The 15,662-nt window shown below is 50.5% G+C and overlaps 1 protein-coding gene across 1 annotated transcript in view; it reads right to left on the minus strand.

Moving 5' to 3' along the window:
* Nucleotides 1-576: 576 nt before the first annotated feature.
* Nucleotides 577-15,662, minus strand: part of Gpld1 (glycosylphosphatidylinositol specific phospholipase D1) — a 45,050-nt gene continuing 29,964 nt past the window's right edge. The window contains exons 15-26 of the mRNA XM_047557629.1: nucleotides 14,669-14,855; nucleotides 11,327-11,437; nucleotides 10,238-10,312; nucleotides 9,986-10,142; nucleotides 9,329-9,470; nucleotides 8,484-8,586; nucleotides 8,310-8,403; nucleotides 5,857-6,033; nucleotides 5,369-5,529; nucleotides 3,727-3,753; nucleotides 3,559-3,609; nucleotides 577-1,097 (exon numbers count right to left, since the gene is read on the minus strand). Coding sequence (XP_047413585.1) covers nucleotides 1,011-1,097; nucleotides 3,559-3,609; nucleotides 3,727-3,753; nucleotides 5,369-5,529; nucleotides 5,857-6,033; nucleotides 8,310-8,403; nucleotides 8,484-8,586; nucleotides 9,329-9,470; nucleotides 9,986-10,142; nucleotides 10,238-10,312; nucleotides 11,327-11,437; nucleotides 14,669-14,855 — 1,372 coding nt within the window. The 3' untranslated portion in view covers nucleotides 577-1,010. The remainder of the gene's footprint in view (nucleotides 1,098-3,558; nucleotides 3,610-3,726; nucleotides 3,754-5,368; nucleotides 5,530-5,856; nucleotides 6,034-8,309; nucleotides 8,404-8,483; nucleotides 8,587-9,328; nucleotides 9,471-9,985; nucleotides 10,143-10,237; nucleotides 10,313-11,326; nucleotides 11,438-14,668; nucleotides 14,856-15,662) is intronic.

Below are 15,662 nucleotides of genomic sequence, written 5' to 3' on the forward strand. Positions count from 1 at the left end.
CCTTCACTGATCGACACAAAACAGTGACTGTTCACAGACAGTAACACCTGTGACTAGCCCTTTCCCTCAAGCGTGCCACGCTCAGGACTGACAGATGAAATCACCCTACTAAACCACGCAAGGACAGGTGAAGCCGAGGCCACATCCTCACTCGTGGTCCCTCGCAGTAGCCTTTGGCTCAGGCTGGACCTCTTTCTGCTCTCCTTCTGTTGGTGTGGCTTGGAGGCTAGCACTGCTCATGACAGGATTTTCACACTAGCAGATTCGTCACCTGTCAGAATACCCATCTGCAAAAGCACTTGAGGCCCAGAAAGGTAACTAAGCTTTGTTTTGTCCATCTTTCACTGTATAAAACATGGAAAATGCAGTAATCCTCAGTAACCCATACATCCCATCATTCTATGTATAAGGTGTCTGAAAACAAATCACACGGGCTTATAGGTGTCTTGTATATAGGGTGGGAAGTAACAGCTTAGAAAGGACCAACTCTCTGTACTCATCTCTGTACTTTTTCTCCCTCAGTTTTTTTTTCTGTACACTATTAATTTTGATTGGAATTGGCCACTTATAACAAAAGGGTTTGCAGGGGTGGGGAGGGGAGGTTTTTTTTTTTTTTTTTTTTTAAAGGAGGAACTGTGTAGAGGTTGTCCTAAGAGAAAAACCATGGAGAACCTTCCCAGGCCTCAGACAGGTGTTCAGAGGGAAGAGGAAGGAGGCTGTTTGACAGTTGCAGCACAGGCAGTCAGTGGGAAGAAGGCTTAGAAGCCAGGGGAGCGGACTCCAGGACCTGGCTGGAGGGCCTGCGGGCTCACACTCTCCTGGTGGCGGCACAGACTGCTCCGAGTCTCCAGGTGACCTGGCTACTGGCGCTTGGCTCTGCTCCCAGGACCCCATCGTCACAGTCCACCAGGGCCCACTGCATGTGCCAGCTGGTCCACCAGAGCTCTCACCCTGGAGGTGATTCCACACGAGAGGGGCAAGCAGAGTAGGAAGATGATGGCGTGAGATCTTTAATCTGAGCCGAGGCTGTAGACATGAAGTGCCCCAGCAAGCCGGGCTCCCATAGAACTCCTTCCAGCGGCAATGACAACTTGGTTCTGTAAGGGACACAATATGGACAGCTCACTGCTAAGTTCCTCCTGTAGTTTGGGCACCTGGCTCTGGAAATTAAAGATGAATAAACTACTGGCCAGTCCCACAGCAAAGCCTGTTTCCCCTTGTGTAGATAACACTTCTCAGATCTGCAGGCTCCAAGCCATAGCTGAGGAAGTTCACCCAGTCCCTTCTCGAATATGAATAGCAGAAAAATACATCTGTGCATGTTTATTCCAGAATTCTAGCTGTGGCCCAGTGCAGACAACACATCTGGAATAGTAAGGACTTGTGCAAGGGCCTTCGTTGGTGTACGTACACTGATCCCTGCTGCTTGAACATTTTAGAACCCAACTTTCAGAATTGCCTTCAAGACCTGCTATATGTCGAACATGTCCAGTGATGACAAAGTCTTCATATTTGATGGTTGGATTTGATTTGTGGAAATTGCCAAAATTATTCTGAACCAGGCCAGTAAATGAGGTGTGGGTGACCCAACAGTGGCCGAGGTGTTCTGGTCAGAGCAGGCGTGAGTTTCTCATCAATTTAGTTTTGAAACACTACTGATGGGATCCAGAAATAATTGCTAACATGTACTGAGGCTTTACCTATGTCACATTCTAGGCCTAGCCCTTTGCTTGTATTCGCGCTCTGAATACCTATGTCAGTTAAAAGGGGAAACACCAGAAAGTAATTCTCCATATAAGGATTACTAATTTTCTATGTGTGCTTGGCATTGACTCTGGTCTGTCCCCTTCCCACTTCCTGGTCAAGCCAGTTCATTTAGTTCATAGAATCAAATGCTCCTTGGCTGCACATTAAGGCAGAACGTGTTCATCTGCCCAGTGCAACCTGGGGCCCACACGGCCTTGACCCAGCCAGCACAGGTGTCCACTGCAGTCGACTGGCTTTTAGTCATCAGTATTGACATCCATGTCTTCTGGGCATGTTTTATTCTGTTACCCAGCTGTAAGGTCCTGGGGACTGGACCTCAGCTTCTTCTGTCCACCTCTGGTGCCTAGTGTCACAGTGCTCACAGTACACTCCTGAGTTCCGCTCTGCTGTGGCAGCATCACCTAGGCAAGTGCTAAGGCCTCCTCATTCTAGTTGTTGCTACCAGTTACATTTAATCTAATATGTGGATCAGTATATCTAACTAGGGAAATGCATAGGATTTTAAATAAGAGCTAAGCTCATGGTGAAGTATTCCTCCAGGACGCTCCGTCAGCTTCATCCATGCTGTGCTGCTTTTGTTGTGAGGGGTGGCTGTCCCTGGGCCAGCTTGCAGTGCTGGCACTGGAGGGCAGACCCACCTTGCTTCTTGGAGGCAGGGGCCTGGCTGAGAGCCTGCCAAGTCCTGCAGGCTACTCGAAGTCTGTGGCCCCCCAAACCTTCTTCCCTCATGCTTCCTGAGCACTGTACTCTCAGTGTTTGATCCTACACCAGTTTGCATTTTATTCAGCTTCGCATGTGTGTGCCTTATTTTTCAAGACCAGAGACTTTGCTTATATTTCGCAGCCTAGCACAGTTCTGCACAGTATTATATACTTAAGTGAATCCAATTAGTGGTTTACAAGTATAATTTAAGGTAAAACTCAAATCTGCTACATCTACTAAAATTTTAAATGCATGTACTCTTTCATTTAGTGATTCTTGCCTATAAGAATATTTGCAGTTATATGAAAATACAAGTGTAAGAATTCTCAGTTTAGCATCCTCTAATTATAAAAAAAGGAAATAACTATCTGAGAATCTGAACTGGAGAACTGAAATGATAAATTCAGACAATAAAATACGATGGAGCTATTAAGAACAGGAGAGGAGCAAGTAGCTCAGGTACTTGTCTGGGAAGAGATCAGACAGTACATAAAAATGAAACCGCGGCACCTGCATGAGTCTGTGTCTAGAGTCATTTAAGGGCTGGAAGCCTGGAAGAAAACAAAACAGTTTTCCAACAGGGCAAAGGTCAGCAAATTTTCTGTGGCAGGGCAAAGGTCAGCAAATTTTCTGTGGCAGGCCACATAATAAATAATTTAGAGATTATTTATTATACGACATCAGTCTGAGGCTACTGTTGTAGCACAGCCCACGGATGAATGCGCATAACTATGTTCAGTAAAACTTTTTGGGCATGGATTTTCACTTCATATAAGTTTCACATGTCACAAAATATTCTTTGGCTTTTTCAACCATTTAAACGTGATGCCACTTTTAGTTCATGGCTACTCCAGAAGAGCCAGTCGAGTATTTGGCCCATGGGCTATAGTTTGCCAACAACCTCTGCTCTAGGGGATAAAATAGGAGCAAGAAGGGGAACTTTCCAATCAAAAAGGTAATGGGATATGTGAGTGGTACTTTCGTGTGTGTTCCTTTTTCAAATAAAAGTAAAATCTAAGATCATAGACAACCACCAAAGCCTGGCCGTGAACAGATAAAGGCGTCAGAGAAGTGCGTCCATGCACTTACCTTCTCCTTGGACCTCACAGCCGTCAGAGAGCTCCCGAACCTTGAACTTGCCTGAAAGACATGCTGTCAGTGGGCATCCGAAAACACTCCACCCTACTGTATCAGCTGAAATAAGGGGAAGGGCGTTTTCTGGTAGTTTCTTTCTTCAGTCCTTCAGAAGGTACTTACCTCAGGAGAAATCAATACATATTGGGCCTGGGGAGATTTTTTAAAAAGGGAGGAAAGGAAACAGTATTATTGCTACTGTTCATGTGGATTTTTAACCAAATTTAAATTATACCTTTATGCTTGCATTTCAACATTTCCAGATACTCCTTATGACCATGCATGCCCTTTGACCCTAGAAACTTCATTTATAGGATATTAGCCCCCAAAAAAGTAATCAAATGTATAAAAATGTTTCTGAATATTTGCCATTACTACAACAGTGAAAATTTACTGAATTAATAATCATCACTTTAATAATGGTTAAATTAAGGTTTATGGACAAATACTACACAGCTGGCAAATAAAAGATATACTTAATTAAGCTGGCATAGAATGTCAGATAATAGAAAATAGGGTTTTTATAGGCTCTTGTTTTACTGGTGCATTGTGATCATACATAATAGTGGGATTCAGTGTGTCATTAATATATGCATAATTTGATCAATTTCATTCTCCAGTACCTCCCTCTCCCCTTCCTCCTTCCCTTCATCCACTAGACTGATCCTTCCACTTGTATGAGGTCCTTTTTTCTTTTTTTAACTTTTTCTCTCTAGCTACTGCATATGAAAGTAAACATGACTCTTGACTAGAAAAATGTCCCTTATCCAGAATGCTTAAGACCAGAAGAATTTTGGATTTTTTCAGATTTTGGGATATCTGCATGTCTTGGGAATGGGACCCAAGTCTAAACACAAAATTCATTTACATTTCATATATACTTTACACACATAACTCACTGGTAATTCTATACAATATTCTAATTTTGTGCATGAAAAATAGTTTTATGGTGTAGAATTTTCCATTTATAGCTTTAAGTCAACAATCAAAAAGTTTCAGATTTTGGAGCATTTTAGATTTTAGAATTAGGAATGCTTTATCTTTATACTGTAATAGTTAATATCCAGATTACAAAATGAACAAAATCATGTTGTAAAGTCCTTGTTCTACCATCTAGCAATGTGACCTTGAACAGACTCTGGTCTTCAATTTCTTCATCTGTAATTGATCATAACAGCAGCTTCATAGCTTTGATTTTTATTAAATTATAGTGCTTACGCCATAATAAATAGAATTAAATTCATAGAAAAATACTGGGATATGCTCTAAAAGGTAGCAGGCATTAGCTCTGCAGGGTGCAATTCAAGGCAGGTGGTTTTTAATTTTCTTTTTTGTACTTTCTTGTGTTTTCTGAAATGTTCACAGTAAACTTTAATTTTGCAGTTGAAAAATTTATTAATGTAAAATATACTAAAGGCCAATTGTTTAAGATCCAGGAAACATAACTTAAGGACACCAACCTCAGAAAAGTAACAAGAATAAACAAAAGGCTGGAAGTTTTAATAAAACTCCAGGGGCCACGACTTGTCTACTTCCTTGTGCTGTGGGCCCTTGCCACACAGTGGCAGGCAGTGACCAGGGGCCCACGTGACAGCAAAGCCAGGCAGACTGCAGGTAGTGGGTGCACAGAACTCAGCCAACGAGAGCCCAAACCCTAGACCTTGCGTTTAGGTGAGCATACGAGCGTTTCAGTGAACGTGAGCTAGCAGGGACAGCTGGCAGCGAAGCTTGCCCAGTGTGCCGTGGAGTTCCGCAGACACCTTACCGTTTCTTCCGGGCATGGAGTAATCCATGACTTGCATTTGCCAGTTATGTCTCCAAGGGTGGTGTGTTTGCCATTGTATATATAGACTCGTCCGTCTTCTCCCCCAAGGAATCCAGAGGTGACGTCTGTTATCCTCAGTGGGGCAGCCAGGATGATCTCATCTGTAAACGTAAGAACTGACTGAAGGACGTCCCTGATCCTTCCTCTCGCCCTCTTCTCCCCCGACTGGATCCTGACCCAACTTCCCACAAAAAGTGTGTCCTTAGTCTGCCCTGAGGTCCTCCTGACAAAGTAACATGGGCGGCCACTGTTTCCTCTTTTGCTACCCATCAGTAATGACTGAAAGGTGGTTCTCCATCGCCATCTGAAGCACGTGTGCCTCACAACCAGTCCTTATCTGATTCAAATCTGTCCAGGCCCCTGGACCCCTGGGCTGTCAGTCACGAGGGCAGAGGCAAATCTCACTAAAGTCACTGTCCCATTTTTACCTAAGCCATCGTTATCCAGGTCGCTCAAGTGCAGAACTCCACCAAAGCGAGAGAAGCGACGGTCTCCGCTGTAGGTGCTGAGCAGGGAAGGCTGCATGTCCGGGGTCAGCGCGTACACCCGGGTGGCTCCACCCTGGTGCAGGGTCATGGTCAGGAACGCCATCTTAGACACGTCATCTGAAATGAACCCAGTGCCTGCTGCATCAACGAGGGTGAGCTGTGGACACAGCGAGCGCTGCTCTGCCCCTCTGTGCCCAGTGGTGTGGCCCACTCACTCCAGACAGTGGTTCTGGGCCACTCGGCTCTGGCTGTTTGGAAGGTACAAGCAGCTTGGGCACCAAGACTTCAAACACTGAAGCAGCTCAGTGATCCCGAGTCTTGCCACCCCCACGTACGTTCCCCACAGAGCCATTTTTATCTTTACATCACGGACTGTACATGCTACTCAGCCTTACGAGTTCAAATGCAAGCGGACTTTGGATGGAGCCCAAACGCTCCTCATCTGACTCCTACTTAGGCCTCCAATTTAGGCCGCTGCCCCACTTTACCCACAATGTGTTTCTTAAATTGGGGCCTTTGGACATGCTGTGTCTGCAGGAGACACCTCCCCTCCCCTGCTCAGCCCTGCTGCCCACAGCTCTCATCCTCTAGAACTTGGCTCTGGCGTCCCCTCCCTGGTCTCGAGAAGGTGCTGCTCCTGTACTGCAGTGCCCAGTGCAGGACAGCAGCATTTTCTGCCCTCTGTGGCTGCTGCATGCACTGTCAGGTCCCTATCAGTAAGGCCATGTCTTAGGTTTCCATCCCCCGTACCTAGCATGTGGCTCGAGTCCACATAAGTACTCAACAGATGCTTTTTGAAGGAATGAATTGTGAACAAATTCAAAACAAAGCCAGTTGTTAAATCTGTACCTGCACACTTGGATATCTGATACAGCTTTGATTTTAGAACTCAGTACCTCCCCAGAAACTAGTGGCATCTGTGCACTGGTGGGGTTGGTGTCCAGAGGCTTGCTCTGAGCTGGCAGTGTCAATGAGCGGCACAGCCTCACAGCAGGGCCACTTGTGTGACATAGCTACTGGTCTGATGATCTCCACAACCCTCTCTTGTCCCCTAGTTTATTTATGATAGATTGTCCACTCGAAGTAACTGAGAGCCCAAAGCAGAGTCAGCAGTAACAATTAGAAATAACAGCAAGCAAAAAACATGGGAGGTAAGCAGCAGTCCTTTAAAAGACTTGGTCATGGGGGCATTTTAACAATAGGGTGACCTGTTCTCACACCATACCCCCAAGGGAACACTTGAGCAAGTAAGCTAGTGGATATTCAGGGAGTGAGCCCGAAGAATCAAGGAAAGGTGGGAGAAATCCGCATCCCCTTCACCTTTCCAGGCTTCTTGGAAGGAATTTGCGCTCCCTGGAGTCACAGAACAGTGAGTCCTTGAACTCCGCTGCCCTGCATCTGCCCTTCCACAGCAAGCGAGGTGTGAGACCTGTGGCCCTGCTGCACAGGGGAGCATCCCTGGGCAGGCCAGGGTGCCTTCTAGGTGCAGCCCCAGGTTCCAGCCTCACGCCGGGGCCTGAAGCTTGTGCATCTGCCACGCACACCCGCACGCTCCTCAGGGAAGTCACCCCAAGGGCTGTCTCAGAGCAAGAATCAGCCGGTACTGTTCTCCAACCCAGCCACATCATGTACAGTTACAAGTGCAAGAGCTGTTCTAACTGTGCAGCTCGGTGATTGGAGTTCATGGCTAGAAGAGTTTTGAATGCTCTCACCACAAAGAAACAAATGTGCAAGGTGATAATGGCCATGACCCCGATTTGTTGACTGCGTAGCTCGAACGTGTGTCAGATCACCACATTGTACCCCTGTGTGTTTAGGGCTGAGGATGTAACTCAGTGATAGAGCCCTTGCCTAGCATGTGTAAGGCCCTGGGGTCCATCCCGGGCACCAAAAAACAGATAGACTGTGCGTGTGTGTGTGTGTGTGTGTGTCTGTACATACATTCAGAATAGACCTTTCCTGATGAACCGACTCAAAATCCTCTAGCTCCAAGGTCAGTGGTATCAGGGCTTTAACACAGTTACCTGTGTGTCATTTCCAACATACTTCTGAAATAGATACCATAATCGCTGTTTTACAGAGGACACGAGAGGCAAGAGGTTAAGGAACCTCCCCTAAATCACACAGCTTGCTATTAATGAACGAAGGGACTCATTTTGACATGGTCTCTTGCTCTGTTGCCCAGGTCCTTGTCAAATTCCTGGGCTCAAACCATCCTGCTGCCTCAGCCTCCCAGGTAGCTGGGACCGGAGAGAAGCCCACACTCATGCCTGGCTGACAAAAGGCACCATGAAACCCAGTTCTGTCCTGGACCCAGATTCAAAACTTTCCCCCGATGGGACACAGTCAGGGAGCCGTGGGACTGACAAACAGCTTCGTGGCGCGCGGCCTACCGTGAGTCGGGGCCCCGACCAGCAGCACGTGGGTGCGGTTCCCATTCAACATCACATGGCCACTCGACAGGGACGTGCCCAGCTTCCCCAGTGCCTACAAGTGCAAGGAGTCAGCGCTGTACACCTGGGAAGACCACGAGCGTCCACTGTCCTGGGGAGGGAGGGTCACCATACCTTGTCACCAGAAATGATAAACCTGCTTGCGCGATCTGGTGGGAGGTAGCCGTACACCCTGCCGAGGCTCTGCTTGTCGTGGCTGTGGGACGAACGGACCAGCCTAGAGAGCAACACAGTGGGCAAAGCCCAGCGGCTCAGGGCCGAGCTGCCGGTTTCCAGCTCCCAGGAAAGCAAACAGCTCACCTCACGCACACCTCCTGAACTCTCCCCGTGATCCTGGCCTGGAGCAGGGGCCACCGGCCTTAGTCCCAACATGAGGCTCTCCAGTTCCCACACCTTCCTCCCAACTGATCACAGATGCAGGGAGCCCTGCTCTTAGGGGCTGAGTCATGTCCCCCAGGTCCCTCCGTTGAGGTCCTAACTTCCAGTACTTCTAACTGTGACTATTTGGAGATGGTGTATTTAAGTACACGACTGAAACAGACGGCTAGGGTGGGCCTAATCCATTCTGATGGGTATCCTTATAAGAAGAGGCGATTAGGACGCAGACAGAGTGCAGACCCTGTGAGGACATGGAGAAGATGGCCGTTTACCAGCCCAGGGGAGAAGCCTCCAAAGAAACCAGCCAGCACTTTGTTCTCGGACTTAGAGCCTCCAGAACCGAGAGTACCTCTCTGCTATTTAAACCACCCCATCTGTGGCGCTTTGTTATAGCAGCCTGGAAAACTATTACGCTTACTGTGTTAGTTTGTATTACCTTCTAAGATGGATAATCTGCGGGCTCGTCCCACAGCCTGAGCATCTCCATGGAAGGCAGGACCTTCCTCCCGCTTTCCCTACGCATCACATTTATGGGTTCCCATGGCAACAAGCTCCTGTCCCTGCCCTGCATCGGCACTCACCTACTGACGTTCCTCCAGGTAGGGCTCCCCACCAGCAGCAAGGTTCTGCCATCGACCCTGACGCCGTGGAGGGCATATCCAAACCAGGAAAAGTCCTCCTCACCGCTCACCCTCCAGTCAGCCTCCTCCACGTTCAGCTCCTCTGAGTAAGACAACCAGTCCCTTTATGTTGGATGGGAGGCCTGCTGGGACAGAGCAAGGGCTCCGCCCGCAGACGTAAGAGAAACCGCTCCTTCAGCCACGGCTTGCCAGAACCCTTACGGGGCCTTGCAGTGATCCCAGGACCCCAACTTCAGAAACAGGTCCACACTGCATGCTTGAGTGTTTGTCTGGAGTTGCTTTCTGTGGGAGGGAGGGTGCTATTTAGAAATGCCCTCCTCTGGATATTCAGAGCACACTGGGATGCCTGGTCCTAAGACGTCTTAGCTTTTTATTGTATCTTGAGAGACTATGAGAATAAGCTTTGGATGCAGATCAAGAAATTGGGTCACTTTTTATGTACTCAGTGACCGTTCACACCACTTACCGGAACATCCCTAAGAGTACAAGAATGCCGGTCTCTCCGACATGATATGGAATGAGGAAAAGCTACAGGAACCCACGAGCGAGAGAAACCACCCCAAGAGCAGTGGTCCCCCTTCCCTCCATCAGCTCTACCTTTGTCGCTCTGACTGGGGCCAGAATAAAAGGCAGCCACGATTCCCTTCTGCCTTCCTCCACCTGGTGCAAAGGGGGAGCCAATCACGAGGTCGGGCTGGCCATCTCCGTTCACGTCTGCAGCGAGGAGTGTCCAGCCCAGGTTGCAGTAGGTGTCCTTCAGGGGACCAGAGGGGCACAGTGTTACTCACCCCGGGGCAACTGGGAGGCAGCACACCCTGGATTCTGCACCGGGGTGAGGGGTGGACATACCTGACAGGAGATGGTGACGTTGGGGGGAGAAGACAGTCTTCCTTGTTTGGAGCCGAAGTAGACATACACGGCCCCCTAGGTGAAGACGGACAGCGAAAGAGCCCTCAGGAGCAGCGGGCGGCCCTACGGAGCCCAAGGACCCACAAGCCCATCCCGCCCTTCACTGCTGGGCTGCGACTCTTAAAGGGTCACTTACATCTGTTTTCGCCTCCCCAGAGCCATGCTTGGGACCTGCCAGATGTCATTGCTGAGTGTCTGCAGAGATTCCCCCAGCTCCTCCCTCCAAGGCAAGCTCCATTCTCTCCCCCGAGCCAGCCGTCACCCTCTAAGGTGACAGAGAACACCGAGCTGTTCCATTCCTTGGCCGGGGGGCCATCTGAGCTCCTTTCCCTGTCTCCATCCCCACGTGCTCCACAGCACTTAGCTGAGGACCTTAGCTGAGGACCAGGTACACAAGAGCAAGAAAGACCCGTCTCTGTTCTGTGCTCCCCCAAAGCTGGCAGGCAGAGGGTCGGGATGCCGAGTGCAGAAGGAGCAGTCCTGGTTGAAGCACGGATGCTCCGAGCAGCAAAGTGTGGCCTCACCTTGCCAGAAGTGACAAGTCACTTCTAAAGAAAAGGCCCTGATACAGAGCCAGAGGGGCTGCAGGGTGTGACACTTGGTCACATGGGTGCCCCAATGCGGGGGCTGCTGTGGTCTGGAGAACCTGTGGGAAGAGAGGACCCAGGACTGCTGCTTTTGGTGAGCAGATGGGACAGATGGGTCTCTAGGCATGAAAGAAAGGCCAGCAAGGCCGCCTCCCTGCTGCGGCTGCAGGAAGCTTGCTCTTGGCTGGAACCCTGTCTCCCTCGCCAGCTTTGAGCATCACGGGGCAGGTGTTCAGTGCCTGGTGGGACTGGGAAACCCTGAGGTCAGAAGGCCAGAGGCGGGAACAGGTGCAGGGAGGCGACCCAGCTCCGTCACCAACCCAAATGGGGCTGAGCTCACCTGCCCGCCGACACTTGCCTGGCCAGGGGTGGGGGCGTCCGCCTTGCTCCAGGGGCCCCCCAGCTCTGGCCTCCCCTCCGTTCCCACCACCAGCAGCCTTACTTTGTACGTGAGCTGCTCAGAGCCCACAGAGGGCGCTCCCACGGCCAAGTCCAGAACCCCGTCCTTGTTAAAGTCCAGCACGGCCACCGCTGAGCCAAAGCGACCTGAGGGCTGAAGGTGCATGTGTCACTACCCTGGGTGAAGCTGGACCCCCAAGCCACGGCTCTCAGAAGAGCCCGAATCTGCAGGCAGAGGGCGCAGGACCCCACCTATGGCCCAAAGGCTGAGGTGCGAAACCACAGCAGCCCGGACTCCAGCACGTGGCTTTGACCTGCGTGTCATCCTGGGACGATGAGACGCCAGGAAGCAGAGGCGTGTCCTCAGGAGTCGCAGGCTTGTGGAAGATGGCCCCACGTGTGCTCTGTCCACCATTGTGATGGGCTGACAGATCTGGCTCCATGAGAATGTTCTAGGCCAGACTCTATGGGAAATGACTGGACAGACTCCACTTTGCTCTGAGACTCCATGTTATGTAGGAAATAAGCTTCTCCCATGGGAACACCCGCCTCTGTGCCCATCAACAATTGCTTAGCTTCTCCCATGGGAACACCCCGCCTCTGTGCCCATCAACAATTGCTTAGCTTCTCCCATGGGAACACCCCGCCTCTGTGCCCATCATCTGTGCCCATCATCAGTTACTTAGCGTGACATGTTTAATAATATACAATGGCAACTCCTATGTAGTAAAGAATTGCTCTCTTTTGATTCCTATTGTTCCTAACAATGTACCATGTGAATGGTGATTATGTGGATGTTGCAACCATTCTTTAGTTTGAACCTAGGTAAGGGTCATTTGACCCACTTCCCCCTCTGTCGATGATCTCATGATGTTAATGTGTAATTTCGAATCATAGCAAGACACTTATGATTGATGTGACTTTTGGTATAAGAACCCCTTCAACCCTGTGGTTGGGGCTGTTCTCCCAATAGCCAATTTTTGGGGCATTTTGTGAGACAGTCAGCTGGCCGGCTTAATAAAGACTCTCAGATTTGTACTTCTCAGTGGTGATCAGTCTGTTCTTAATTTGCACCCCATAACACCATGAGCACCACACTTCCCTCACGAGATAACTAAAATAATAATCACACAGTACCAGCAATGGCAGCAGGCATTTGGGGAACGCTCAGGATGATTTAGAACCCCACTGTCCAGTAGGCAGTTGCCAGCCAAATATGACTAGTATATTTAAATGTAAAGCCGTTAATATTAAATAAGGCTAAAAAATTCTGTTCCTCACTTGCATCTGCCCACTTCAAGTGCTCAAAGTCCTGTGCTTAGTGGTCCCCATGGTGGACAGCCAAGCTACAGGACGTTCCACACCGGGGGGAAGTTCTGCTGGCCAGCGTGCGTAGCCCTGTCCCAAGCACCTGTTGTGGAGTGAGGTGGGTACTGTTGGCCCCACTCTCCTCTACAGATGGAAACTCAATCTACCCAGGATGGCTGTCCTCCACGTGGTCTCTGTACTTTCCCTAGGTGGGAACCCCTGGCCGATCCTGCTGTCTCCAGTCAGCCTCAGCTGAAATCAGTTCTTCCACCACGATGCTCGCACAGTGAGACCTGCCGCACACACGCCCCACGTCCACATCTGTCGCTCGCTAAGCCCCACGCCGTGCCCCATGGCATCTGTGAACACTGCCCTTTCCCAGCAGGAACTCGATGAGCAAGATTGCTCGGAGAGCAGCCGTTACAGCCCTCTGGGGACTCGTGCATTTCATCACCAGCAGCCATGCAGCTGAGGATGTTGTGGAGGCACACGCTTGAGATACGGACCCCTCCTCCACTCCAGATGAATCTGCAGGCTCCTGCGGCCCAGGGCAAGAGCAGTGTTCCACCCCAACTCCGGGCCCTGGCCTGGCCATCTGCCACTCACCAGAGGCCATGCGGGAGGTGGGCATGGAGCCCACCCAGGAGGTCTCTGAGAGGGTTTATCGTCCTCTCCCTCCCTGTCCATGAGCCCCAAGGATTAGACTTCCCACCCCAGTCAGACAGGGAGGTGGCTGTGAGCAGCAGTGAGAAGCGAGGGGATTGGGTTGGTTTATTTTGGAAACTTTTCCTGTGATGAGAGAAGGCTCTAGAAACAGGAGAGCTCCTGGGCCTGTGTGACCTCATACGCTGGTCAATTTGTTGACACATCTCGGGTTCAGACTTCTTTCGTCAGAGCCTAACCTAGACGGGAAGCCATCGTCCCTTTTGCTTCTTTGAAGCACATTTCAGCCAGACACCAGGGTGCACGCCGGTAATCCCAGCAACCTGGACGGCTGAGGCACAAGGACTGCAAGTTCCAGGCCAGCCTGAGCAACTCAGAAAGGCCCTCAGCAGCTCAGGGAGACTCTGCCTCAAAACTTTAAAATAGAAAAGGCTGGGGATGTGGCCCCATGGTAAAGTGCTCCTGGGTTAAATCCACAGTCTATTTTTTTTAAATGCATTTCAGGTGTGCCATCTTAGATTCTCTTCACAGGGTTAGCCATGAAAGGAACAGTATCTGACCCACGAAGAGAGCCAGGCTCTGACCCCAAAGCCCAGGCTTCCTTCCCTGGAGCCCGACACATGGACCCACAACGCCAGGCCTGTCACCAACGCCCGGCTTGCCTGACAGGCAGGTGCTGCTCCCCTCCTCCTGCTCTGTGGCTGTCCCCTGGGTCTGGAAGGCCCTCCAGGACTTGAGCACTTGCAAAAGGACCCAACACTCGAGACTCCACAGGAGCATCTGTGTGGTCTCCGGGAACTTTTCCTGGTGATGAAAAGGCACTTAAAACAGAGGAGTGAAATCTGGAAAAGTCTGGAGTTTGGTTAATAGTGATCGACCCATGTCAGCCTTTTGCTTTTGATAATTATTCCATGGTCACATTAGCATAGAGGAAGTTGGTATGTGGGAACTGTTGTCTTTACAACTTTTCTGTGCATCCAGAATCCTTAGAGAGTAAAATATGTGTGTGTGTAAAAGAGAAGAGGTTTCTCACTAAGAAATCCCAGCCCGCTGGCCATCGGACGTGGTTCTAAATAGCATGTAGGGTGGGAGGACGTTAAATAGACAAAGTTAATGACAGAGTGAGATGAATGATATGAACATGCTTTAAAGAGGAAATGTGCTAAACATGCAGGCCACCAGCTGCTCGTGACTAGTTAGTCTCGTTACTGGTTATTCATGCTGAAGAAACTGCCTCAAAATGCAGGCGGTAGGGCTGGACTGTAGCTCACACTTGGCTGGCATGTGCAAGGCCTGTGGTTCCAGCACCACACGCACACATGCGCACGCACACACACACACACACACACACACACACACACAGCAGGCAGTGGCTTACTGACCACTGAACAGAAAGCATGAGGTGGGGTCTCACCTGGAAGCCCTCCAGGCTCCCGTCGGCCTCCGTGTCCAGGTCCAGGTCAGTGGGGGGCAGGCCCAGGTCATTGCCATAGATGAGGTACACACACCCAATCTGGAAGCGGCCGGGGCGGCTGTAGCCTGGTGCGCCCACCACCAGGTCAGTGTACCCATCTTGATTGAGGTCTGCAGAGGTCATTGACCTTAGGGAAGAGGAAGGAACTCACTGTGGTGTCCATGAGCCCTGCAGGTACAGCTGACCCCTACTTCTGTCCACTGCAGAACCTGATGGTTTAACTTCCTCTCGCTGGTTTCCCACCCTGCCTGAGGGCTGGGAAAATTCCCTTCAGAGCCTGAACTGGACGGGAGGCTCAGTCTCCCTCCGTGGGAGGAAGCAAGACAAGACTGGGCAATGGAGGCCTCTGGGCATCAGGGGCCCACGTGACCCGAGCAGATGAAAAGTGGCCTCAGGAAGCATCCTGTCCTGTGCAGCCCCAGGCAGCCCCAGCACCACCATGAACAGACACCTGTCCCTGCAGCAAGGGCCCTCCAGGCAGGACCAGGCCACCTGCTGACCTGCTCAGCTCGCTCAGTGACATCCAGTCAGAGAGGAGCCTGTGTCGGATAAACTGTTCAGCTAACCCAGCTGCGCAGTGCACCTTCCGTGAGTCAAGCCCGTTACCCAGTGCACTCTGTGGGTACTTCTATGTGGGACTTGTGACCTTCCAGTTACCATGGTGGACCAACGGGGTCACATGCAGCTCAAAGACCACAGGTCATCCTAGCTCTTACAGCCACGTAAAGGGCGGGCAGACTGAGGGAGAAGGAAGAGTGGTTTCGGAGCTGGATGCCCACTGGCAGGGCAGACACCAGGGCAGAGCTGCTGCAAGGCCCTAGGGCTGCCCAGCAGGAGGCAGCCAAGGCCAAGGAACCTTTGTTCATAAGGACAAAGGCGAGATGCTGCCCTTCCCAGACTCCTGTGCTAGAGTTGAAGTATCAGTGGCCCAAAA

The sequence above is a fragment of the Sciurus carolinensis genome, chromosome 7 (assembly GCF_902686445.1).
Source record: "Sciurus carolinensis chromosome 7, mSciCar1.2, whole genome shotgun sequence".
NCBI lineage: Eukaryota > Metazoa > Chordata > Mammalia > Rodentia > Sciuridae > Sciurus > Sciurus carolinensis.